This window comes from Micromesistius poutassou (assembly GCF_964030765.1).
Source record: "Micromesistius poutassou genome assembly, chromosome: 13".
Lineage (NCBI taxonomy): Eukaryota > Metazoa > Chordata > Actinopteri > Gadiformes > Gadidae > Micromesistius > Micromesistius poutassou.
This window is the reverse complement of record NC_140283.1, coordinates 760,049-788,043: the sequence shown is the minus strand read 5'-3', so window position 1 is coordinate 788,043 and position 27,995 is coordinate 760,049. Positions and strand designations below refer to the sequence as shown.

The 27,995-nt window shown below is 52.3% G+C and overlaps 1 protein-coding gene across 1 annotated transcript; it reads right to left on the bottom strand.

Annotated features, from left to right (window-relative positions):
* Position 1: 1 nt before the first annotated feature.
* On the bottom strand, positions 2-27,705 carry eea1 (early endosome antigen 1). Its single transcript, XM_084477277.1, has 29 exons — positions 27,517-27,705; positions 25,769-25,852; positions 25,448-25,560; positions 24,017-24,071; positions 23,691-23,756; positions 23,128-23,158; positions 22,900-23,004; positions 22,513-22,634; positions 21,871-22,026; positions 21,214-21,330; positions 20,439-20,777; positions 18,432-18,581; positions 17,541-17,660; positions 16,403-16,606; positions 15,830-16,030; positions 14,113-14,226; positions 13,525-13,680; positions 11,012-11,151; positions 10,574-10,904; positions 10,104-10,205; positions 9,838-10,020; positions 8,997-9,179; positions 8,332-8,517; positions 7,095-7,226; positions 6,119-6,304; positions 5,639-5,877; positions 5,080-5,200; positions 4,110-4,208; positions 2-2,257 (listed from the first exon to the last, which is right to left on the bottom strand). Exons 1-29 carry the CDS (start codon positions 27,538-27,540, stop codon positions 2,135-2,137), a joined length of 4,182 nt encoding a protein of 1,393 aa, XP_084333403.1. The 5' UTR covers positions 27,541-27,705; the 3' UTR covers positions 2-2,134.
* Between the last annotated feature and the right edge of the window lie 290 nt (positions 27,706-27,995).

The window sequence follows — 27,995 nt, the reverse complement described above, 5'->3', positions numbered from 1 at the left end:
GAGCGCTCTGCCCTCTGTTGTTAGCAGTGACTGTACATAAAGCCTTTCTGGGACCACAAGTCTTATGTATTTTATATATAGCGAGCTGTTCAATAGATTCTGATACTTTACAGTTAGCCTTTAAATGAATGGATGGCCATTAAGTGTATGATCATAGTGAGCCATGGTTTCACACGCTGCAGTGTGGCTGAACCAGAAGTACACAATACATCTCCTCCCCCCCCCCGCTCACAAAGCAGGAAACATCCTCTGGGGATGTTTCACGGTTTAGAATCCAACCTGAGGTAGAACCAGCCAACCAAACACCATGGGGAACGGTTGCCCTGGTTACAGCAACAAGGAGATGGACATCGGTCTTCTATGAGGAACTGTAGCATTAAGGGGTTAAGCATCACGTACAGACGATTATTGGTCAGATGCTAGAAAGTGGTCTGTGTACACAGTTCTGCGACTAGAAAGTTCAACCAGGACCCCGTTCTGTCAGAACATGAATGAACACATTGATTATTTTGTGTTCCGTGTCACAATATTACAATAACCAGTTCTACAGCGCGCGCACGCGCACACACGCACACGCACACACACACACACACACACACACACACACACACACACAGATTTGAGAAAGTAAAATAATTCAATGTGTTGTTTGTGTTCAGACTGAATGAAGCACCATGATATGAGTGTTTATATTAAGCAATAGGGCGAGCATGTGTGGGCACACGTTGTCTTATGCAAGCTCAACAGTGTAGTTAATAGATGAATGGACTTTCTTTAGTATTCTTAGTTGTTATTAACACTAACTTAATAAGAGCATGGTGTATATGTGCAGCTGAATGGGGCATGTTTTGTTTTTTATTAACATTGGAAAAAAAATATGAATACATGTTTTCAGAATAAAGCAATTGACAGATTTAACCCCCCGCACAAATACAATCAATTAGGGTGAAACCCCTCAAGGACATGATCTGATCAATATTCCACCGTCACACTGGGAGAGACATTCTTTGGTCACTGAATTCACGTTCAGGAAACATCTCCTTTTGTCCTACAGACCACTGCTCTGACTTAGAGGATCTCCATCCATACTCCGTACAGGTGAGCAACATGAGGCTGATCACATCCACAGAGAACAGCCCAACAATGTACTGCTGCTGCTGGGTATCCACAGAACAGGAGTAGGAAACCTAATACTGTGGTTGTAAAGAATACATTTAGGCCTCCATCAAATGTTTAAATGAAATCAACCTAGTCAGGCTTCCACTTTCAAACATGAACATGGACATTGGACAAGACAAGCAAGGTGATTTTTGCCAGAGTGTATTAAAGCCTTAATAAAAAATAAAATTTGACCGGCTATATAGTTAAGAATTGTACTGTAATTCTGCTATGGTTACATTAATGGTCGCATTGAAAATAATGTCTTCCATCGGATAAAAATAAATAAAAGCTAAATTGTTATTTAGTATTCAGAGGATTGCAAACTGAATGTAAATTTGTGTTTACTCAATATTCTTAAAAAATATTTCCACCATTGAAGCAAATATATTTCCTGTATAAAATAGAAAGGCATTTATCTCTCGCCGTAAAACTAAGTGTTATGAAACAGTTGAAGCGGTTACTGATTCACTTTTGAAATGACTGAAATGAATCACGTCGATCCCAGTGTTGGCATTCAGCAGACAAAGAACAAACCAAGTGCAGAAGGAAAAAACTAATCATCTTTGAAGGGCAGACTTCACTTTCAGATTCCTTTTACCGTTCCAATATGAACCTCTCTTCACCAAAAACGTACCGGGTGGATCCCCTGGCTGACGTGCTCCGCACACCAAACACTTACTGCAGGCAACGGTGGAAGCAAGGAGGAGGACCCAGAGAGATGGCTCCAGCGTGGGGACATGAAATCAAAGCTGAGCGGTGGTGAAGCTCTCCTTCTCTGCTCTCACACAACGGAGGCTAGCCAAAGGCACAATACACACAACATACAGAGTTCATCTCCAGCCCCTCAGCACCAGAGCAGGTGGAGGGTGTCTTGCCACTCAGTCAATCTGTTCCCTTTCATTAGTGCAAGTTAGACATCAGCAGACGGGCCTGCTCGCCACGGGCTCCTCGGGGGGGGCTCCTCGGGGGGGGCTCAGCCCTGGAGCTCGTCGTAGCAGCTCTCACAGACCCTCACAGGCTTCTTGGAGGAGGGCGTGAGGGCGTTGCGGCCCGAGCACTCAGCGCAGTAGATGTTTCCACAGTGTCTGCAGTGGTGCTGGGGCAGGGACGGGCATGGACAATAGATCAATGATTACTGTCTGACGTGAAGACGAACCAGTGGACTTCCTGAGCTTCAAGGCCGTAGCGGAGAAGTGGAGGGACCGTTTGTTAGGACCCCGGGTCATCGCTGACATCGTCTAATGCAGACCGACCTCCATTATGTCCCAAACCAGGGTTCAGCAGCTTCTAAAGGTCTCACTGGGTTATCTCCAACCAACGTAAGCTCATACCAACTGCCCTGGCTAGGTAGCTTTCTCCAGTAGCGCCCAGAAGCTAACAGATCCACAAGGTTGAGTCTGTGTTTACACAACACTATGCATTAGGCAGGATTCTGAGTGACTGTAGTGGCTGCTCTATGGGGTCACAGTGACTGTAGTGGCTGCTCTATGGGGTCACAGTGACTGTAGTGGCTGCTCTATGGGGTCACAGTGACTGTAGTGGCTGCTCTATGGGGTCACAGTGACTGTAGTGGCTGCTCTATGGGGTCACAGTGACTGTAGTGGCTGCTCTATGGGGTCACAGTGACTGTAGTGGCTGCTCTATAGGGTCACAGTGACTGTAGTGGCTGCTCTATGGGGTCACAGTGACTGTAGTGGCTGCTCTATGGGGTCACAGTGACTGTAGTGGCTGCTCTATGGGGTCACAGTGACTGTAGTGGCTGCTCTATGGGGTCACAGTGGCTGTAGTGGCTGCTCTATGGGGTCACAGTGGCTGTAGTGGCTGCTCTATGGCCAGTGGGATCAGGACTTTTTGGCCCAGTCCCATTTCTCTCCCCTTAACAAGAACACTTTCTTTGAGTGCCCTTAGCTGCAAGTCAGCTCCCGGGCTGGCTAGCGTTCAAGGGTTGATTTTAAGGGAAAATAGGCACTCCCCATTGCTCCCTTAAGTATTGGGACACCCTACCTCTTCGCGGGAACGCTCACAATCTAGGGTTAGGGCTCAAATCTAGGGGGAGGGGGAGGATAGGGACAGGGCCTCTGAGTGAAGGCGCGCTGTGCGCAGCGCGGGCCCAGGGACAGACGGAGGAGGGCTGAATGTTAGATCTCCTGCTACTGACAACAATGATGCGTTTTGAAAGCAATTGGACTTTTCCCTCCTTCAACCCCCAGGCTTCACTGGACAGGCCCCGAGGGGAGAGTGAAGCATGGGTTGGGTCGATTGGTTGCTGTGCCTTCAGAGTGCAGACTACAGACTATAACACTGTCCTACAGGAGGAAGTGGGGAGTCCACACAGAATGGAGGAGCTGCCTAGCCAGGGCGTTCGTATGCTGGGTTAGAGACACTGCAGTGAGCTGCTGAGCACTGCTCTGGAAGACATGGGGGCAATGAAAACACCTAACCTGGGGTCTTAAACGGGCCTTTAAGAAAAGCCCTTTAGGCCCAGTAAACGGCAGGTTTGTAACCAAATGGAAACACAGCATTGGGCTTCTGAACAGCTCACACATCAACAGCAGTTCAACTAAGACGTGGTTTGAGGTGGAACTGACCCTTAAAGGTCCCATGACGCGCCACCAGGTGTGCTGTGATTGGCCGTTACAAGCCGTTTTGGAAATCTGCCCCTTATGACATCACAGGTGGGCGTGTCCACCTAGATGTGTGACGGATAGATGAGCAACGTTTGCTACAGTCCACTGGGTAGGCTGGTAGAATGATCTATCCAGCGTACATCTAGGTGGACATGCCCACTTGTGATGTCATAAGGGGCAGATTTCCAAAACGGCTTGTAACGGCCAATCACACCACACCTGGTGGCATGGCATGGGACCTTTAAATACTGATTAACTTGATCATCAAACCAACAACACTAACACTTTTGAGATTATTGAATAACATAAAACAGTGCCTACCCTCCTGATGGTCACAGAGAAGCCCTTCCCGCAGCCCAGGCAGTTGGTGACCTCGTGGTCCTCGGCCCACTTCCTGGTCAGAGACTGGGACTGCTTGATCTGCAGGGAACAGGAAAGCCTTTCAGCACCCACGACCCCTGACCCCTAACCCATGACCCCTAACCCACGACCCCTAAGCCACGACCCCTGACCCCTAACCCACGACCCCTGACCCCTAACCCACGACCCCTAACCCATGACCCCTAACCCTAACCCACGACCCCTAACCCCTAACCCACGACCCCTAACCCACGACCCCTGACCCCTAACCCACGACCCCTAACCCACGTTTGGTTTCATGGCTACCTATCTTCCAGGCGTCAATGCGTGAAATCACCACGTGGAAATACGGAATTCCTATCCATTACAAAAGGTCAAGGCTCGGTATTGGGTCCCGTACTAACCCACGACCCCTAACCCCTAACCCACGACCCCTAACCCCTAACCCACGACCCCTAACCCATAACCCCTAACCCCTAACCCACGACCCCTAAACCACGACCCCTAACCCTGACCCCTAACCCACAACCCCTAACCCACTACCCCTACCCCACGACCCCTAACCAGCATAGTGTAGAGAAGTATCATGCTAGGGATCCACCGATATGGATTTTTTAGGGCTGATACGATATCGTTTTTTCAGCCTTAGCCGATGGCCGATACAGACTTTCTTGAGCTGATATTTGGAGCCGATACTGTTTTTACTCCCTCAATTTACGTCATAAAAATGACAACGATGGTAACAAAGTCTGTAAATCATGCCGAAATTAAAAAAAAATTAAAATTAAAAACACAAATATTGGCCGATATATCGGTCGATCACTACACCACGCACTCCCATCCTTGTCCTGGCTCTACTGACACCTGAACGTGACGGTCAGAGGACACCAGCGCGGTCATGTGACGGTCATGTGACGGTCATGTGACTGACCTGCAGCGACTGGTTCTCTCGGCCCAGCTCCTGCATGGCGGCCGTGGTGTCGTCCAGACGCCTCCGCATCTCCAGCGCCTTGGCCTGCAGCTTCTCCATCTCCCCCTCCCCCTTCACACACCTGACACACACACACACACACACACACACACACACACACACACACACACACACACACACACACACACACACACACACACACACACACACACACACACACACACACACACACACACACACACACACCATCAGGTGTGTTCGGTCCACTGGCCAACGAGGCCAAAAGGTTGTGACCTCACTGATAGCTCTGTGTTTGTTTCAGGCCCTTTGGAGCGCTGGACAGTCTCTTTATATACAACTAGATCTATAGAGATATGATCATCATGATGAGGTGAACACGGTGAGATCAAGTGATGTCCAGTTGCTGTGTTACAGAGAGTTACTGTCCCTGGCTCCTATTGGCTGAACGCTGCTGTCAAATACTGTGACATCTAACACCTAACCCCTAACATCTAACCCCTGACCTCTAACCCCTGACCTCTAACCCCTGACCCCTGACCTCTCCAGCAGGGCGCGCCTCTCGTCCTGGTTGTTCTGCACCGTGGCCTCCAGCACGGCGATCTCCCCCCTCAGCTCGTCCGTCTGCTTCTCCAGCTCGGCGGAGCGGCGCTGGCTGCCCTGCCACTCCCTCTTCAGCGTGGCCACGTTCTCCCCCAGCGCAGCCAGCTGCACCCCCAGCCGGCCCTCCACCTCCTCCGCCTGCTTCACCTGCTCCGCCCGCCCCCGCTGCTCCGCCGCCTGCAGGGTGGAGGAGAGAGGGTCGTGACCAACGCGGCCTCATCCAATCCCAGCTCTCCGTCTCCGTGTGGACGGTAGCCTCACAGCCGCCGCTCAAACACCTTCAACACCAACCAAGAGCTCTGAGCCACGACAACAACAGGCTCAACAATAACCTCGTTCCATGACTCAATATGACATTTATATTGAAAACCAAATAGATTTTGCGAGCGGTTTGTTTCCTGTGCATGGGGGTTCTCACCAGCTGGGCCTGGAGCTGTGTGACCTGGCGGAGGACCTGCTCCTCCCGCTGGCCCACGCTGTCCCTGGTGGCCTGGTGGGCCCGCTGCTCCGTCTGCAGCAGGGCCCGCTCCGCCTCCAGCTGGCCCTGCACCTCCAGCTTCTGCTGGATCAGCAGCTGCTTGGCCTCCTGCAGCCCGGACAGCTCCTGCAGGGCGGGGGACGCAGGGGTCGGGCTGTGAGGAGGCCTGGACGACCCAGAGGAGGCTTCCACTACAAATACACTTTACTGAGGGCTGGTGACCTTTGACCCCTCTCAAGACAATCAAATATTTATATTATAAGATTTATATTTATTTATTATAATATATATAATATGATGTTTATAACCATGGTTTCCACAGCACTCTACAGCTCACACACTTAACACACACCTGCCTCCTCAACTCCTTAACCACGTCCCAAAAATAATAAGAAAATAAAAATAGATCAAATAAAAAAGGTTTTCAGTCCCCCCCCCCCCCGGCCCTGTCTGTCGGCAAACCTCCACCACCTGAACTAACCCCTGCACCCGGTACCCCTCGTGCACCCGGTACCCCTCGTGCACCCGGTACCCCTCATGCACCCGGTACCCCTCATGCACCCGGTACCCCTCGTGCACCCGGTACCCCTCGTGCACCCGGTACCCCTCGTGCACCCGGTACCCCTCATGCACCCGGTACCCCTCGTGCACCCGGTACCCCTCGTGCACCCGGTACCCCTCGTGCACCCGGTACCCCTCATGCACCCGGTACCCCTCATGCACAGGGAAACCCGGGACACAGACAGACTCCGCTAGGAATGGGCTGTCCTGCGTGTATTCTGATGACTCGGAATACACGCGGTGATATCTTTAAGTTCCTCTCTAGAGCTCATTCTACTGTATTGATGTCAATGAAGGGAGCTCTGGGAAGCTCTCCCTCACAGGGAAGAGCGACGGTTCACAGACGGACACAGACCTTGTCACTCTTCTCAGTCAACAGCTTGAGTTCAGAGGCCAGCCGGGCGCTGGTGCTCTCCATCGCACTCTTGGCCTTCATCAGCTCCTCTGCCCGGCTCCTCTCCTTCCCCAACTCCTCCTCAGCATCACCCTAGAGGAGGGACACACACCCATGACAACCAGCATCTGCATGGCCCGGTCTCCTGTCTCCTGTATGGCCCTGTCTCCTGTCTCCTGTCTCCTGTCTCCTGCATGGCCCTGTCACCTGTCTCCTGTCTCCTGTCTCCTGTCTCCTGCATGGCCCTGTCTCCTGTCTCCTGTCTCCTGTCTCCTGCATGGCCCGGTCTCCTGTCTCCTGCATGGCCCTGTCACCTGTCTCCTGTCTCCTGCATGGCCCTGTCTCCTGTCTCCTGTCTCCTGTCTCCTGCATGGCCCTGTCTCCTGTCTCCTGTCTCCTGTCTCCTGTCTCCTGTCTCCTGTCTCCTGTCTCCTGCATGGCCCTGTCACCTGTCTCCTGTCTCCTGTCTCCTGTCTCCTGCATGGCCCTGTCTCCTGTCTCCTGTCTCCTGTCTCCTGTCTCCTGTCTCCTGTCTCCTGTCTCCTGCATGGCCCTGTCTCCTGTCTCCTGTCTCCTGTCTCCTGCATGGCCCTGTCACCTGTCTCCTGTCTCCTGTATGGCCCTGTCTCCTGTCTCCTGTCTCCTGTCTCCTGTCTCCTGTCTCCTGTATGGCCCTGTCTCCTGTCTCCTGTCTCCTGTATGGCCCTGTCTCCTGTCTCCTGTCTCCTGTATGGCCCTGTCTCCTGTCTCCTGTCTCCTGTCTCCTGTCTCCTGTCTCCTGCATGCCCCTGTCTCCTGTCTCCTGCATGGCCCTGTCTCCTGTCTCCTGTCTCCTGTCTCCTGTATGGCCCTGTCTCCTGTCTCCTGTCTCCTGGTGGAACCAGCCTCAGTCGTGCATTGTGTTTACTGGGCGGGGGGCGGCTTCTGCATCGGGCTGGGCAGTGAGAAGGTATAATATGGGAACCCCTGCACTGGAAGGTGCTCCTCTTCACTGGAAGGAGTTCTGAAGGAGCACTGGAAGAGTTCACCTAGACTGCGTTGCGACCACGTCTCATGGCTTCGTAAAAGAAAAAGAACGCCAGGCTCCAATCCCTTCACTTATCAATGGCATCCTTATATGTGCTACTAAATGCTCTTTGGCCAAAGAGAGCCCATGAGAAGGCTCCCTGTAGAGCACGGCTAATGGCAGGTCCTTTACATGTAGTCTCTGCAGCTCCTTCAGGGCCTGGGCCTTCTGCTGGAGCGCCTGGTCCCGTTGGGCCAGCTCCTGCTCCAGGGAGGCCTGGCTCTGCCTCAGGTCCTGGACCTGGCCCTCCAGCACCGTCTGGTGGCTCCGGTTGGCAGCCTGCTCCTCCTGCCCCAGGCACAGCTTCTCCTCCGACATCTAGCATCAAACAACACGCCTTCACATGATGGATAGACTCATGTCTCCAGAAATGTACAGATGAATGTACGTGAGAACAGTTAAGAATTCGCTTTATATTTATTTAGCTTTGTTTTTATGTATGTTCTCTATATTTGATTCTTCGATAGAGAGACATTTAGTGGTGGTCGTGTTAAACTGTTGAATTGATGTGGTAAATGGTGTGTAACAGCAGACACTGCGGGGGGCGGGGGGCTGAAGGCGTTGCACAACAGCACCGCTAGGCCGCCACAATGTAAAGCCTATCAGTTATACAAGGGCTTTGTAGTGGGGGGGGGGGACTGGCTGTCTGCTTCATCTCCACATATTACAACTCATGATCCATCATTCTACAATCAGTCGACGCTGGGCCTGGCCTCCTTTTCCCACCACATTCTTCACTTTGAGCAGGACTCGGTGACAGTGGGTCTGAGGCCTGGGGGATCTTCTCAGGGACCTACCTTGAGGTCCTGGCGTAGGGCAGACACCTCGGACTCCTTGCCGTAGACGTGCTCCTGCAGCGTGCTCCTGGCCTGCTGGCTCTGCTCCAGGGCCTCCTGGAGCTCCGCGCTCCGCGTCCTCTCAGCCCCCAGCTCCTGAGCCAGCCCCGAGGCCTGGCCCTGCAGCCGGCCCAGCTCCTCCGTCTGGGGGAGGCCACACCAGACAGACACGTAGTCAGTGTCTCAGTTAACCCGAGACAAACAGTGAAGGAGGCCACTGTGCAAACCCCTCTCCCCCGTTAATGTCTCCATGGAGCTACGGAGGGATCCCCAACTTAAAGTGTGCCAACAAAGTTAACTTAACAATTTCCCCTCTTGATTCTTGGCTGTTTTAAATTTGTTGGTGCCTCTATTATATTATTTATGGTAGCCGGTAATCGACTTGTGTGGACTTCCTGGAAACATGGTCCTACGGGTAAGGCACAGACTTGGTCTTTTTTAATAAACTCCACTGTGCTAACTAAGTTGTTGATGCTTTGTTTTATGTGTAGGGACCCTAGTCATGCTACTGCAGAGGTTTGGTGCTATTTTGAGCTATATTAGTGGTTAAAAAATGATGATTTGGAAGCGTAATTGGGTAATTTGGGCTCTATACTATAAGCTCTATACTCGACTATCAAATAAAAGAGTGTCTGGAGGGCTCATTTGATGTGTTTACATGCCAAAACAAAGACCCTGGGTTCAATTTTCATTTTAATATATGCTTATATGATCTCATTCTGTCTAAAATAATAAATATTATGCAATATAAAAAGATAAGTATGCATCACTTTGTGGAATGGCTGCGGTCAGTCCTGCTTACCTTCTTGGTGATGGTCTCCTGTAGCTCAGACGTTTGGCTCTCCAGCTTCTGCTTCTCCTGTTCCAGGGAGGCCTGGGTCTTCTGGAGCTGCTGGAGGCCCCTCTCCTTCTCCTGCAGAGCGGCCTGGCTCCTGGAGCTCTGCTCAGTGAGCGCAGCCAGTTGAGCCTTCAGCCCCTTCTCCACCTGGAACATGGATCATAGGCAGAAGCTTCAGGAACCGTTCCACCACAACACCACCCAGTCCATGGAGCGTGGGGTCACCTCACCTCTCTCAACCTGTCCACCTGCCCCCTGGTCTCCTGGGCCTCCTTGGTCAACACCTCCACGTTCTTCAGGAGCTCCAGTCTGGTCTTCTCGTGGGACTTCTCCTGAGTGAGATCATTGTATACATATTACATATCATATATTGGTCACTACCAACATATATCTTTTGTTAACCTTTCTTTATTCAGGGAAGGCCGTTGAGAGCAGGCTCTCTTTTCATCAACGCCCTGATTACCACGTACAATAAGAAAAGGAATAGAAATGTACAATAGACATAAACAATAGGTCAAACAACCAGAACAACATTTCAATACATATAAATAATACAATGGGACGATTAAGAAAGATATTAAAAACACAAGCAATCCTTATTTAATGCGACTTATATAGTTCAAAGTTTAACTTTCCAAGCCGCTGACAAAGGGATGATGAGAGAGCCGCAGAGCACCAATCCAGGGGTCAGGACGTTCACCTTGTCCTCCAGCGCTGCCTTGCTGCTCTTCCTCTCGTTGTCCAGCAGGCCTTGGGTCTCCTTCATGGCCTTGGTCACCTTCCCCAGACTCTCTTTCGCCGACACAAGATCCTTCCCCTGAGCGTCTCTTTGCTGCTGGGCCTTCTGCAGGTCTGCGGCCAAGCCTTGGGCTTTCCTGTCCAGGTCTGCCCGCTGTGACTGCCCGTCCTGGGTCAGCTTGTCCAGGCTGAGCTGCAGCAGTGAGCGCTCCTTCTCAGAGGTCTGCAGCTCCTGACGAGTGTCCCTCAGGTCTGCGTTCACCTTCTTCAGCTGGTCTTGCAGCGTGGCAGAACTTCAACAACACAACGTTTTGGTGTTACACATTCAGCCATCGACCTCTCGCCAAGTCAGCCATCTTGGAAATCCAACATGACGTCATTGATCCAGAGTGAGTCTCACCTCGCTTTCTGGGCGTCCATCTGCTGCGCCAGCTCCTTCTGCCTCTTCCTGACCTCTGACCCCTCCTTCTGGAGCCGCTCAACTTCCTGTTGACCCTGTTTACGGGCCGCCTTCCACTCCACCACCTCGGACTGCACCTTCTGTTCCACACACACACACACACACACACACACACACACACACACACACACACACACACACACACACACACACACACACACACACACACACACACACACACACACACACACACGAATAGAGTCATTCAGTCCAACCCTCACCTCCCTGTTCCTCATTCTACTTCATGTATTTTCTAATAAAATGCACTACTACTACTAGAACCCAGGAAGTTGCTGTTATCTGGGGTCTCACCTGTAGTCAGGTGTTGTTGTCTGGGGTCTCACCTGTAGTCAGGTGTTGTTGTCTGGGGTCTCACCTGTAGTCAGGTGTTGTTGTTGTCTGGGGTCTCACCTGTAGTCAGGTGTTGTTGTTGTCTGGGGTCTCACCTGTAGTCAGGTGTTGTTGTTGTCTGGGGTCTCACCTGTAGTCAGGTGTTGTTGTTGTCTGGGGTCTCACCTGTAGTCAGGTGTTGTTGTTGTCTGGGGTCTCACCTGTAGTCAGGTGTTGTTGTTGTCTGGGGTCTCACCTGTAGTCAGGTGTTGTTGTCTGGGGTCTCACCTGTAGTCAGGTGTTGTTGTTGTCTGGGGTCTCACCTGTAGTCAGGTGTTGTTGTCTGGGGTCTCACCTGTAGTCAGGTGTTGTTGTCTGGGGTCTCACCTGTAGTCAGGTGTTGTTGTCTGGGGTCTCACCTGTAGTCAGGTGTTGTTGTTGTCTGGGGTCTCACCTGTAGTCAGGTGTTGTTGTTGTCTGGGGTCTCACCTGTAGTCAGGTGTTGTTGTCTGGGGTCTCACCTGTAGTCAGGTGTTGTTGTCTGGGGTCTCACCTGTAGTCAGGTGTTGTTGTCTGGGGTCTCACCTGTAGTCAGGTGTTGTTGTTGTCTGGGGTCTCACCTGTAGTCAGGTGTTGTTGTCTGGGGTCTCACCTGTAGTCAGGTGTTGTTGTTGTCTGGGGTCTCACCTGTAGTCAGGTGTTGTTGTCTGGGGTCTCACCTGTAGTCAGGTGTTGTTGTCTGGGGTCTCACCTGTAGTCAGGTGTTGTTGTCTGGGGTCTCACCTGTAGTCAGGTGTTGTTGTTGTCTGGGGTCTCACCTGTAGTCAGGTGTTGTTGTCTGGGGTCTCACCTGTAGTCAGGTGTTGTTGTCTGGGGTCTCACCTGTAGTCAGGTGTTGTTGTCTGGGGTCTCACCTGTAGTCAGGTGTTGTTGTTGTCTGGGGTCTCACCTGTAGTCAGGTGTTGTTGTCTGGGGTCTCACCTGTAGTCAGGTGTTGTTGTCTGGGGTCTCACCTGTAGTCAGGTGTTGTTGTCTGGGGTCTCACCTGTAGTCAGGTGTTGTTGTCTGGGGTCTCACCTGTAGTCAGGTGTTGTTGTCTGGGGTCTCACCTGTAGTCAGGTGTTGTTGTTGTCTGGGGTCTCACCTGTAGTCAGGTGTTGTTGTCTGGGGTCTCACCTGTAGTCAGGTGTTGTTGTTGTCTGGGGTCTCACCTGTAGTCAGGTGTTGTTGTTGTCTGGGGTCTCACCTGTAGTCAGGTGTTGTTGTCTGGGGTCTCACCTGTAGTCAGGTGTTGTTGTCTGGGGTCTCACCTGTAGTCAGGTGTTGTTGTTGTCTGGGGTCTCACCTGTAGTCAGGTGTTGTTGTTGTCTGGGGTCTCACCTGTAGTCAGGTGTTGTTGTTGTCTGGGGTCTCACCTGTAGTCAGGTGTTGTTGTTGTCTGGGGTCTCACCTGTAGTCAGGTGTTGTTGTCTGGGGTCTCACCTGTAGTCAGGTGTTGTTGTTGTCTGGGGTCTCACCTGTAGTCAGGTGTTGTTGTCTGGGGTCTCACCTGTAGTCAGGTGTTGTTGTCTGGGGTCTCACCTGTAGTCAGGTGTTGTTGTTGTCTGGGGTCTCACCTGTAGTCAGGTGTTGTTGTTGTCTGGGGTCTCACCTGTAGTCAGGTGTTGTTGTTGTCTGGGGTCTCACCTGTAGTCAGGTGTTGTTGTTGTCTGGGGTCTCACCTGTAGTCAGGTGTTGTTGTTGTCTGGGGTCTCACCTGTAGTCAGGTGTTGTTGTCTGGGGTCTCACCTGTAGTCAGGTGTTGTTGTTGTCTGGGGTCTCACCTGTAGTCAGGTGTTGTTGTTGTCTGGGGTCTCACCTGTAGTCAGGTGTTGTTGTTGTCTGGGGTCTCACCTGTAGTCAGGTGTTGTTGTCTGGGGTCTCACCTGTAGTCAGGTGTTGTTGTTGTCTGGGGTCTCACCTGTAGTCAGGTGTTGTTGTTGTCTGGGGTCTCACCTGTAGTCAGGTGTTGTTGTCTGGGGTCTCACCTGTAGTCAGGTGTTGTTGTCTGCGGTCTCACCTGTAGTCAGGTGTTGTTGTCTGGGGTCTCACCTGTAGTCAGGTGTTGTTGTCTGGGGTCTCACCTGGTGGAGCGCCTCCTGCTGCTCCCGCCGCTGCTCCGAGGAGAGCAGCTGCTCTTTCGTCTCCTTCAGAGCAGCCTCCAGCTGGCCGGCCTGATCCTGCTTCTCCTGCAGCCGCCCCGCCTGCTCCTCCACCTTCTGCTGGGCCTTCATCAACTCCTACCGGTGTGTGTGTGTGTGTGTGTGTGTGTGTGTGTGTGTGTGTGTGTGTGTGTGTGTGTGTGTGTGTGTGTGTGTGGACAACAAGTGAGAGGCGAGAAAGGGGAAACAGGACAGCATTTGTTGGTCTGTTGTTGCTCCGTTTCTGTCAGCCTTCATCTCCGTCTCCAGCAAAGAGAAGTGACGCCACTTTTTCAGGAATTGATTCCAGAGATACACCCGTAAGTAGATTCATGATTGCCTTATCTGGAAGGAGTATTAGGTTGACTAGTGGAGCTAATGCTCTGGCACATTAACCTGTGCCTGTTCTGTACTGGTTACAGGCCATCAGTGGGCCGTGGTCTCTGAAAGGATCACTAGGGGTTGGAGAAGCCCAAACCCTGAACTGAATGCATGCAGTTCTCCGAGCAACCCTATTAGCCAGGAACTGACCTGCTGCTTGTCCTGCAGTGCATGCTGGGCTGTTTCCAGGTGGTTCTCCAGGTCGGCGCGCTGGGCTGCCTTGGACGCCTCCGAGGACAGCAGCATCTCCGTCTTCGCCTTGAGCTGAAACCAACCAGGGTTAGATGACCTCCAATAACACCGGTACAGGCACTGGGAATGACCTCCAATAACACTGGTACATACACTGGGAGGGGAACCAGACCTCCTGTAGGTAACAGGAGGAACCAGACCTCCTGTAGGTAACAGGAGGAACCAGACCTCCTGTAGGTAACAGGAGGAACCAGACCTCCTGTAGGTAACAGGAGGAGGAACCAGACCTCCTGTAGGTAACAGGAGGAGGAACCAGACCTCCTGTAGGTAACAGGAGGAGGAACCAGACCTCCTGTAGGTAACAGGAGGAGGAACCAGACCTCCTGTAGGTAACAGGAGGAACCAGACCTCCTGTAGGTAACAGGAGGAACCAGACCTCCTGTAGGTAACAGGAGGAACCAGACCTCCTGTAGGTAACAGGAGGAGGAACCAGACCTCCTGTAGGTAACAGGAGGAGGAACCAGACCTCCTGTAGGTAACAGGAGGAGGAACCAGACCTCCTGTAGGTAACAGGAGGAGGAACAAGACCTCCTGTAGGTAACAGGAGGAGGAACCAGACCTCCTGTAGGTAACAGGAGGAGGAACCAGACCTCCTGTAGGTAACAGGAGGAGGAACCAGACCTCCTGTAGGTAACAGGAGGAACCAGACCTCCTGTAGGTAACAGGAGGAACCAGACCTCCTGTAGGTAACAGGAGGAGGAACCAGACCTCCTGTAGGTAACAGGAGGAACCAGACCTCCTGTAGGTAACAGGAGGAACCAGACCTCCTGTAGGTAACAGGAGGAACCAGACCTCCTGTAGGTAACAGGAGGAACCAGACCTCCTGTAGGTAACAGGAGGAACCAGACCTCCTGTAGGTAACAGGAGGAGGAACCAGACCTCCTGTAGGTAACAGGAGGAGGAACCAGACCTCCTGTAGGTAACAGGAGGAACCAGACCTCCTGTAGGTAACAGGAGGAACCAGACCTCCTGTAGGTAACAGGAGGAACCAGACCTCCTGTAGGTAACAGGAGGAACCAGACCTCCTGTAGGTAACAGGAGGAACCAGACCTCCTGTAGGTAACAGGAGGAACCAGACCTCCTGTAGGTAACAGGAGGAACCAGACCTCCTGTAGGTAACAGGAGGAGGAACCAGACCTCCTGTAGGTAACAGGAGGAACCAGACCTCCTGTAGGTAACAGGAGGAACCAGACCTCCTGTAGGTAACAGGAGGAACCAGACCTCCTGTAGGTAACAGGAGGAGGAACCAGACCTCCTGTAGGTAACAGGAGGAGGAACCAGACCTCCTGTAGGTAACAGGAGGAGGAACCAGACCTCCTGTAGGTAACAGGAGGAACCAGACCTCCTGTAGGTAACAGGAGGAACCAGACCTCCTGTAGGTAACAGGAGGAACCAGACCTCCTGTAGGTAACAGGAGGAACCAGACCTCCTGTAGGTAACAGGAGGAACCAGACCTCCTGTAGGTAACAGGAGGAACCAGACCTCCTGTAGGTAACAGGAGGAGGAACCAGACCTCCTGTAGGTAACAGGAGGAGGAACCAGACCTCCTGTAGGTAACAGGAGGAGGAACCAGACCTCCTGTAGGTAACAGGAGGAACCAGACCTCCTGTAGTACCTGGGTGTTGAGCTGGGCTCCTTTCTCCTTGCTCTCGGCCAGCTGGGCGCTGAGCTCCGCCACGGAGGTCTCCAGGGCATGGCCGTCGTCCTGGGCGGCCCGCAGCAGGCTCTTCTGCTCCTGCACCTGCTCGTGGAGGTTGTCCCGAGCCTGCTTGTGGCTCTCTGATTGGTTCTTTACCTTGTCAGTCAGCTGGGTCACCTTGAAATCACAGCACAGACATAGAAAATATGTTGATAAATGTTTTGACATGCAGAAATGTACCGTTGTATTTGTGTGCCTGTTGGGGCACACTAATTAATTAGGTGTCTCATTTATTCATTAGGTGTCGCGTGAGGAAATCATATATAATAATTTATAAAAATAATTGATTAAACCTGATGGTTTGCAATATCAGCTCATCCATTCCTTTATAATTATACATCTTAAACGGTCATGTGTGTGGGTCTGCGTGCGTGTGCGTGCGTGTGCGTGCGTGTGTGTGCGTGCGTGTGCGGTCGTGTGCGTGCGTGTGCGTGCGTGTGCGTGTGTGTGCGTGCATGTGCGTGTGCGTGCGTGTGTGTGCGTGCGTACCTGCTCCTGCAGAGCCTGGTTCTTCTCCTTCATCTGCCCCAGCAGGGCCGTCTCCCCCTGCCCCGCCTGGATCTTGGCACACAGCTCATCTCGCTCGGCCTCCAGCTGGGAGACGCCGTCCCGGCCCTTCTGCAGCAGCGCCTCCACGTTCTGGATCTTCTGGTCCTTGTCGCCGAGCTGACGCAGCACCTGCTCCAGGTCGTTCTGCGGAGCACGGGGTCCTTCAGGTGAGCTCATTGGAGTAGTGGTGGTAACCCAGGCAACAGGACACCCATCAAAACAGGACATTGTGCCATGTTTGACCTTCAAACACCCTGAATCACTTTGACTGGGTCTGAATTCATGACTAAATGCACCTTATGAATAAATACTAAATGCACCCTAATAAAAGGTTGGAGGTTGTTCCCTGTGATGGAACTCATTGTGTTAATACAGCTGAACACACAGGGGGACACACAGAGGAACACACAGGGAACACACAGGGGGACACACAGGGAACACACAGAGGAACACACAGGGGAACACAGAGGAACACACAGGGGAACACAGAGGGGAACACAGAGGAACACACAGGGAAACACACAGGGAACACACAGGGGAACACAGAGGAACACACAGGGGGACACACAGGGGAACACAGAGGAACACACAGGGAAACACACAGGGGAACACAGAGGAACACACAGGGGGACACAGAGGGGAACACAGAGGAACACACAGGGAAACACACAGGGAACACACAGAGGAACACACAGGGGAACACACAGGGAACACACAGGGGAACACACAGGGAACACACAGGGAACACACAGGGGAACACACAGAGGAACACACAGAGGAACACACAGAGGAACACACAGAGGGACACACAGGGGAACACACAGAGGAACACACAGAGGAACACACAGAGGGACACACAGGGGAACACACAGGGGAACACACAGGGGAACACACAGGGGAACACACAGGGGAACACACAGGGGAACACACAGAGGAACACACAGAGGAACACACAGGGGAACACACAGGGGAACACACAGGGGAACACACAGGGGAACACACAGGGGAACACACAGGGGAACACACAGGGGAACACACAGGGGAACACACAGGGGGGGACACAGGGGGACACACTGACCTGTGCCTCTCTCAGCTTGGCGGTGGTGTTCTGCTGCTGCGTCTGCAGCTCCTGCTGCTGCTTGCTGGCCTTGTCCAGCTGGTGCTGGAGGTCCGTGGTCTTAGCTCCACCCTCCTTTAACTGAACAGACACTCAGTGAACACCCCTCTAACCCCACTGACACTCAGTGAACACCCCTCTAACCCCACTGACACTCAGTGAACACCCCTCTAACCCCACTGACACTCAGTGAACACCCCTCTAACCCCACTGACACTCAGTGAACATCACTCTAACCCCACTGACACTCAGTGAACACCCCTCTAACCCCACTGACACTCAGTGAACACCCCTCTAACCCCACTGACACTCAGTGAACACCCCTCTAACCCCACTGACACTCAGTGAACACCCCTCTAACCCCACTGACACTCAGTGAACACCCCTCTAACCCCACTGACACTCAGTGAACACCCCTCTAACCCCACTGACACTCAGTGAACACCCCTCTAACCCCACTGACACTCAGTGAACATCCCTCTAACCCCACTGACACTTACTACACACTGGACCTTTAATACAATACACCTTAATAAATAATAATAATCATAATAATAACTAATAACAGTCCACTGAAGAGACACACTGGACCTGGAGAGGGTCTACACACTGGACCTGGAGAGGGTCTACACACTGGACCTGGGGAGGGTCTACACACTGGACCTGGGGAGGGTCTACACACTGGACCTGGGGAGGGTCTACACACTGGACCTGGGGAGGGTCTACACACTGGACCTGGGGAGGGTCTACACACTGGACCTGGGGAGGGTCTACACACTGGACCTGGAGAGGGTCTACACACTGGACCTGGGGAGGGTCTACACACTGGACCTGGGGAGGGGGTCCTCCTACCTGCTCCTGGGCCCGGGACAGCTGGAGCTGGAGGTCTGCGGCCTGCTGCTCGCGGTCCTTGAGCTTCTCCCCAGAGAGCTGCCGCTGCTCCTTCAGCCGGCCCTGCAGCTCCCCCAGCTGCCGCTCCGCCTCCAGCAGGCTAGCATGAAGCTACAGGAGGAGCACAGGAGGAGCACAGGAGGAGCACAGGAGGAGGACAGGAGGAGGACAGGAGGAGGACAGGAGGAGGACAGGAGGACAGGAGGAGGACAGGAGGACAGGAGGAGGACAGGAGGACAGGAGGAGGAGAGGAGGACAGGAGGAGGACAGGAGGAGCACAGGAGGAGGACAGGAGGAGGACAGGAGGAGGACAGGAGGAGCACAGGAGGAGGACAGGAGGACAGGAGGAGGACAGGAGGAGCACAGGAGGAGCACAGGAGGAGGACAGGAGGAGCACAGGAGGAGGACAGGAGGACAGGAGGAGGACAGGAGGAGGACAGGAGGACAGGAGGAGGACAGGAGGACAGGAGGAGGACAGGAGGACAGGAGGAGGAGAGGAGGACAGGAGGAGGACAGGAGGAGGACAGGAGGAGGACAGGAGGAGGACAGGAGGAGCACAGGAGGAGGACAGGAGGAGGACAGGAGGAGGACAGGAGGAGGACAGGAGGAGGACAGGAGGAGGACAGGAGGAGAGGAGGAGGAGGACAGGAGGAGGACAGGAGGAGGACAGGAGGAGCACAGGAGGAGGACAGGAGGAGGACAGGAGGAGGACAGGAGGAGCACAGGAGGAGGACAGGAGGACAGGAGGAGGACAGGAGGAGCACAGGAGGAGCACAGGAGGAGGACAGGAGGACAGGAGGAGGACAGGAGGAGGACAGGAGGAGGACAGGAGGAGGACAGGAGGAGAGGAGGAGGAGGACAGGAGGAGGACAGGAGGAGGACAGGAGGAGCACAGGAGGAGGACAGGAGGAGGAGAGGAGGAGGAGAGGAGGAGAGGAGGACAGGAGGAGGACAGGAGGAGGAGAGGAGGAGGACAGGAGGAGGAGAGGAGGAGGAGAGGAGGAGGACAGGAGGAGGAGAGGAGGACAGGAGGAGGACAGGAGGAGGAGAGGAGGAGGACAGGAGGAGGACAGGAGGAGGAGAGGAGGAGCACAGGAGGAGGACAGGAGGAGCACAGGAGGAGGACAGGAGGACAGGAGGAGGAGAGGAGGAGAGGAGGAGGACAGGAGGAGGAGAGGAGGACAGGAGGACAGGAGGAGAGGAGGACAGGAGGACAGGAGGAGGACAGGAGGAGAGGAGGAGGACAGGAGGACAGGAGGAGGACAGGAGGAGGACAGGAGGAGGACAGGAGGAGCAGAGGACAGGAGGAGGAGAGGAGGAGGAGAGGAGGACAGGAGGACAGGAGGAGGAGAGGAGGAGGACAGGAGGACAGGAGGACAGGAGGAGGACAGGAGGAGGAGAGGAGGAGCACAGGAGGACAGGAGGAGGACAGGAGGAGCATACTTTTAAAACTGTAAATTGAGCATTATTATTAAATATATATTGCAGTAATTATTGACAATAATTGATTAAAAAAACCCATTGTGAAATCTTTCTGGCGATGAGTTATAACTGGGATAGATATTTATGAATGATTCTAGCCCAATGAGAACAATTGAGACTTTGATGCTCTTTGCAAGAGCATCAAAGTCTGCCGCTGTGTATGTCTCTTGATCAGCAGTGATCTGGAACAGGACTTCTTGAGGCTCATCTCGTAACGGTTGTTTGCAGACATACGTAGGGCCGAACATCAAGAGCGTCTGGAGAGGGTTTCCTTCAGCGAGCCGTAAAGGTTGCCCAGCGTGCATCCAGTTCACTTTAGCTTCAGACCAGGGTCGCACTAGACCAATCCGTTGACATTAAAGAGAGAGGTCACCCACCAGCTCCACTTCTTGATTAACAGGTGGCCCCTGTACCTCATCACGGTCCCCTCTAGGGGCCCCGTCGCATCACTTTGTACTTGTGAAGACCAACATGACAGAGCCTTACCTGGCCGATCTCACTCTGCTGCTGGGCCCCTTGGCTCTCCTTGTCCTCCCTCTGCTGCAGCAGCTGCTTCCTCTCCGCCCCCAGCTCCCCGTGCTTCACCTGCAGCTCCAGCGCCTCCTGCTTCAGCCGGCCCAGCTCCTGCACCGTCTCCCCCTGCGCGGCGCGGGCCCGCTGCAGCTGCTCCTCCCCCGCCGCCGCCCGCAGCCCCGCCTCCTGCAGCTCCAGCAGGCGGTCCTGGAGGCTGCTGTGGAGGGCCCTGCCGGAGGCCTGCTCCGCTGCCAGGCTCTCCGCCAGCTGCTGCTGCTCCTGCTCCCTGCGGGACAGCTGGTCTGACAGGCTCTGAGGGGGAGGAGGGGGCAGTGTTTAGAGGACCTGGACGCTACGCACGTAGGAAAACTGGACTATCTTCTCTCTCACACACACACACACACACACACACACACACACACACACACACACACACACACACACACACACACACACACACACACACACACACACACACACACACACACACACACACACACACACACACGGTTGGTTAGGGTTAGGGTTATGTTTGGGTTAGGGTTGGTTATGGTTATGGTCAGGTTAGGTACCTGGCTCTGCTGCTGCAGGCTGTTGACTGTGCTCTGCAGGGTTAGGGTTAGGTTAGGGTTGGTTAGGGTTATGGTTATGGTTAGGTACCTGGCTCTGCTGCTGCAGGCTGTTGACTGTGCTCTGCAGGGTTAGGGTTAGGTTAGGGTTGGTTAGGGTTATGGTTATGGTTAGGTACCTGGCTCTGCTGCTGCAGGCTGTTGACTGTGCTCTGCAGCTGGTGGATCTGCTGGGTGTAGACAGCTGCCTCCTGAGGACCCTTCTCCAGCTCTGCCTTCAGCTGGCTGATGGTGATCTGAGGGGGAACACAACGTCAGGAGGAACCTGAGGAACATATCAGAAGTCATCTCAATGTACTGTTTCATTATGAAGGTCAACAAACACAAAGAAGAATGATGGACCGGCCAGACGTCCGTTGCACCATACACCAATAGCTTGGTCCACAGAAAGTGAACTGAAGAAGCTAAAGATAAAAAGAGAAGCCATGAGCGCAGAATGGAAGGCCTATAGTAATATTGGTAGTGATGAAGCTTTGTGCACACGGCTAGGTGTGCTGCTCATTGACTACCTTTTAAAAAGGTCTGGTTCAACAATCAGGATGCTGGTTGGGAACTACTAATGGTTCAGCAGCATATCAAATATAGCCAGTGACAGCCATGATTTGATTATTGTGCTATTGCCTTTATTACACAATCGCTTTACTGTTGTGGATGTCAGGGGGCTGACTGGTGGGAGAGAGTCCCAGGAGACCAATGGCATCACAACAATGGAGGCTGGAGGAGTATTAGCCTTGAGACATTAGCCTGGAGGAGCGTTAGCCTGGAGGAGTCCTTACCCCTGCAGTGGCGTGGTTCTCCACCAGCTCCTGGTACTGGTGCTTGAAGCGCTCCGACTCCTCTTCCCGCTCACGAGCCATGGAGTCCATCAGCGTCTGCACCTGGACCAGCTCCTTCTGCAGCAGCGTCACGTCCTCCACCCCCGGCCGCTGCATCTGGGGGAGGGGGAGGCAGAGTGACCGCGGCGCCACGTCTCCGCCCTTTAAAGGCTGCTCTACACTCCTCATAAAGTGCTGTACGTAGACACAGAGCCCTCTCCGTCGTCGGAGAGCCTCTCCGTAGCTCTATGTGCGCATCCAATATTTTTAAACTATCCGTCGACACAACGGAGACGGACGGAGATGGCAAGGGCTGTGATTGGGCCTCAAACAAAATCATTTCCGGAATTACTTTTTCCCGGTTTGACTTTGCACCTTGTTTACTTTGTACATTGTTTACTTTGCACATTAAGGACCAATTACGGAAAATGAGGGAAAGCGCGAATGCTCGAGGGGTCTCCGTAGTTACGGAGTCGGATTACGGAGCGGGAGAAGTCTACTTTGGCCGTAAGGACAGCAGGAGGCAGGGCGAGATGCCAGGAGTACCAACACATTGAGATACATTTGATACAACACACACACACACACACACACACAGCTCACCAGTTCCGTGTTGAGTCGGTCATAGTCCTGCCTCTGCCTGGCCAGGTCCTGGCCCAGTGAGGCCAGCCGCTGGTCAGCAGCCTCCCTCAGACTCCTCTCCTCGTCGTAGCGGGACTTGATGTCTGGTGGATTCGACAGATCAATGAGCAGCTAACTACCCACTACTCTTCACATCCTAACCACCTGAAGCCTCCACGCTGTGCTCTTTGGTTTGTACGTTCGTTTCGTACTACAATCACGACCGGCTCAGCAGTCTGACCCTGTGATTTGGATCGTTGTACTGTGAAGGTATATTGCAACGGAGAATGAAAAAAGGTCTTCTGCCCGGCAACTGGAAACAGACTGAAACAGAAAGCAGATTCCCAGAATGCTCGGCGGCCCACTGACCCACTATCTCCGTAGCCAGCTGCGCGGCCTTCTGCTCAAACAGGTCTCTCATCTGCTTGATGTGGAACTTCTCCGTCTCCGCCTCGCTCAGCTTCTGCTCCAGGGCTGAGAGAAGAGCATACATATACATGTGTCCTATTATTATTATTATTACTATACATGTTCAGAAGCAGACGACAGACCGTTTTGGCTCTTAAATGTTTTCTAGGCTCTAGTTTTACTACCGACCTGAGTCCTCTGAGGCATCTGGTCCGTCGCCCTGTGGATCAGAACAAACATAGGAATGCATGGATAGTCTTAAAGAGGACATGGCCGCTGTCAACAGTTATCCTACTGCCCACATCCCCATGAAAAGACCAGCGTCTTCTGGAACAATATCATCTTTCAGAATCTAGAATCTAACTAGACGTAACGCCATCCTGTTCCTCTTCATCATTAATCATCTGTAGTTCACAGGGATAATGTAGTGGGGTTCACAGGGATAATGTAGTGGGGTTCACAGGGATAATGTAGTATCCTAAAGGGATAATGTAGCAGGGTTCACAGGGATAATGTAGTGGGGTTCACAGGGATAATGTAGTGGGGTTCACAGGGATAATGTAGTGGGGTTCACAGGGATAATGTAGCAGGGTTCTTGTAGCAGAGTTCACAGAGATAATGTAGTGGGGTTCACAGGGATAATGCAGTGGGGTTCACAGGGATAATGTAGTATCCTAAAGGGATAATGTAGCAGGGTTCATAGGGATAATGTAATAGTTCACAGGGATAATGTAGTATCCAAAAGGAATTACTTGCTTCAGGTGTCCTTGTACTTTGTCCAACTCCTTCTTGAGCTCCCCGGAAAACCATCTTTCCTCCTGACACACACACACACACACACACACACACACACACACACACACACACACACACACACACACACACACTTGTACTTAATCATACTACTTTGCTAGGAGCATATAAGAATAAACTTTTTTACATAGCAGTATATATACTACCAAAGTACGACAACAGGACCTCTGGGAAAGGATCCACTTCCTGTCTGAACACACAGGACGGTTCCACTTCCTGTCTGAACACACAGGACGGTTCCACTTCCTGTGTGAACACACCTTACCTTGAGAGAGACGTGCAGGTCTTGGACCTCCTGCCTCAACATGGTCAGGTCTTCCCTGCCAGGAGGAAACATTAAAGTCAGATTAGTGCTCAGTAGTGCAGACCTCAACACCCGCCCCCCCCCCCCCCCCCCCGTCACTGATGGCTGAGACGCCTCCCCTGATGGACATCAAGAGCGGCCAGTCATTCTGCTCATCTCTGTTCAACACCAGTAGGTACAGTCAAACTGCCCTGGCCCGGTCACAAGACACAGTCATGTCTAATGCATTTTTGTTTCCAAGGGTTATTGAAAAGGTGACGCTAATATAAAAAGGAAGCAAGCAGGCTCTGCCACGATGTCCAATGGCATTCCTCATGGACGTGGTGATACCAGTAATGTCCAATGGCATTCCTCATGGACGTGGTGATACCAGTAATGTCCAATGGCATTCCTCATGGACGTGGTGATACCAGTAATGTCCAATGGCATTCCTCATGGACGTGGTGATACCAGTAATGTCCAATGGCATTCCTCATGGACGTGGTGATACCAGTAATGTCCAATGGCATTCCTCATGGACGTGGTGATACCAGTAATGTCCAATGGCATGCCTCATGGACGTGGTGATACCAGTAATGTCCAATGGCATGCCTCATGGACGTGGTGATACCAGCGATGTCCAATGGCATTCCTCATGGATTGCCATTGATGCTACCAGGTGACACCAGCCTCAGTTACAACAGCACTGATGCTCCAATAAGCCCAATGAGTTTGGTTTGATTTTATACCTGGTGCACTTAATAATTAGTTAATCAGTTAATCCAGTGGCGTTTTCTTTATTATTGGGAGGAGGGAGACTGTTAAAGAATGGCGTGTCACTTTGTTCAGAAATGTGAACTGTTTAATTTAACGATTTTAGGTATTTACAGAAGAAAGGTCTTAAGAACTGTTATTTATGTATCCATGTTGCATATTAATATCACAAATCCTTCGAAGTGTGACTTTATTTAATTTCACCTCCACAGATGTATTACATTTTTTCTCTTTATTAGGATTTCCAATCCCAGGAAAGTCCTACTCCAATGACTGAAGTAGCATCATGGACAGGGCAGTTTGACTGTGCTTACTGCTGCTGCACAAACAAAGACAACGTTTTGGGAGCTTCTGGAGACTTTTTTTTTTAACAGAACGAACGGCCACCCTGGATGTCCATCAGGGGAGGTGTCTCACCCTCACAGACGGCCATCGCTAGGCCACGCCCACTAAGGGGCCTTCTTGTTGATGCCTTAAGCGGAGGTCTGCAGCATGGATAACAATAGGGTCGCCCACTGAGGATCCCCTGCTAACCATATCCTCCCTGACCAAGGAGGAGGGCCACGGAGGTACACACTCAATAAACCCCCCCTGGACTGGTGGCTGACTCCCCCAGGGAGGGAGGCGGGGGGGGCTCACCGAGTGGGGGCCATGTTAGACGGAAGATCCCCGGTATCGTGGAACAGGTCATAGTGCTTAAACAGCTCCTCCGCCGAGTTGTGAGACTTCATGCACTGAGGACAGATGAAGCCCTGCACACACACACACACACACACACACACACACACACACACACACACACACACACACACACACACACACACACACACACACACACACACACACACACGTGTTAACTTTCAAGTTAAGGATTTACATACAACATAACGATAAGCACCGAAAGGCTTGGGAGAGCAAAGGTGAACCTGATTGGTCACTGATGAACAGGATGCATGTTACCTCTGAGGTCTGTTCGTTGTTGAGGTTGGCTCCAGGCTGCTGCTCTGAGGACTCAGCGTTCTGAGAGCCTCCTTTGCCAGGAGTCTGTTGGAGAAGAAGAGGATCCACCAGAAGGACGTCAGCGCGTGTCATCCATGTGACAGCAGGAGGATCGGAGTGCGTTCCGGGTTTTATGCCTGATGTTTGTAGCGTGTCTGTTCAACAACATCCTGCCACATTTTATACATTATTTGTAATCCAATATTTGAACCTGGTACAATTGGTGGGGTGTGTAGACCCATACCCCCAACCATAACTATTATAGAAACAGTAAGGTCAAAGGTCGTATCAGCCACGTTGGGTGACGTCTCCTCTGTTGGTATTTGAGGCGAGATCCCAAACAAACAGAGCCAGCTCGCCCCTCCCTTCAGTGTTTCGTGCATTCAGTAAAAACTATCCTGAACGCAGCACAAAACCCAACAACACCCGCCCCTTGTCGCTGATTGGTTGGAATACTATTTATTTTGGTTTTGGAGTGGTTGGTAGTACAACCTTTAAGGTACATTCCGAGTTAAGTGACAGCCTTCGCATAAAATATAATATGCTCAATTATAATGTTATATCATTAGCACTATTTATTTGCCATTAATGATGTTGGGGTCTTTATAAACAGACATCATCAAATCAACCATGAAATGGACGTTTCAACATCAGTGAACGATGTTTACTGTGGGCGGTAAACCCTCTAGGCCTATGGGTAAGAGAGTCCATGTCAGGGACCAGAGAGACAGTCTGCAGTAAACGTCCATGTAGGGACCAGAGAGACAGTCTGCAGTAAACGTCCATGTAGGGACCAGAGAGACAGTCTGCAGTAAACGTCCATGTAGGGACCAGAGAGACAGTCTGCAGTAAACGTCCATGTAGGGACCAGAGAGACAGTCTGCAGTAAACGTCCATGTAGGGACCAGAGAGACAGTCTGCAGTAAACGTCCATGTAGGGACCAGAGAGACAGTCTGCAGTAAACGTCCATGTAGGGACCAGAGAGACAGTCTGCAGTAAACGTCCATGTAGGGACCAGAGAGACAGTCTGCAGTAAACGTCCATGTAGGGACCAGAGAGACAGTCTGCAGTAAACATGGCTAAGAGTCAGGGAGTAGAGTCTGAGAGTCAGAGTCAGGGAGTATTGTCTGTCAGCCATAAGCTTTCGTTTATGTGGAAATGCTTTGTCAGCATCCCAGTAGTGACCGAGGATACCGTCTGCCATAACATATACACAAGACGGTGTGTGAGAACGGACGGCGGGGGGTCCGATCCCCGGTCATCAACCTGTGGCTTGCTTAATGGCAAAAGCAACGTTAGCAAACAATGAATTAACCAAGAAACAGAAGTGAAACAAAATGAAAGAAGACTGTGACCATTCAAAAAGCCTGTCTAGCCCTGGTCCTTAATGAATATTGGGCATATGGATCTCTACAACGTTTCTACGTAGTCAACATCATTCTACAATCAGACGTTCATAACAGTTAGCATTGTACTAGCTGTGGTGCTAACACTGAGGGAGCGCTCGTTTCGTGTCCTCGGAGCGGCAGGTCCGTCGGGGCGGGAGCGGAGCTCCATTGGCTCGAAGGACCGCTCCACCTGCCCGCGTCACCCGCGGTAGCAATACGCGCGCCCACATCCAGACCAGAACGAAGGGCCTCTGTCAGGGGAATGTCACTGGTTTAAGAATAAACCAGAGCATAAAACCAGTTCGACTGGCTCGTCCTACCATCTGGAGGATCCTGCGGAGCATCGCCTCGATGGTTCTTCTCCACACACAACGAATCGGTCAGCTACGAGCGAAGTGACGCCGCTCAACAGCGATGGGCGGGACTGGGAGGACTGGGGAGAGCCGAGCACCTGACCGGGCTGAGGAAAGACAGCGATGGGCGGGACTGGGAGGACTGGTAAGAGCCGAGCACCTGACCGGGCTGAGGAAGGACAGCGATGGGCGGGACTGGGAGGACTGGGCGGGACTGGGAGGACTGGTGAGGAGGACCAAGCGTTCAGCGCTCACCCCGATATCATAAAGAAGAAAGCGTAGAAGAAAGGCATGAATATACATGAGTGAATATTATTTACCACTACCTCTATTAAATCAATATTTAAATGATCATGATGTGATGCATTGTTTTGTTGACGTGTGTTTATATCATGCATAATAAAACGTTAAAAGTTAAAAGTTACAATAATGCAACCGTACACTCG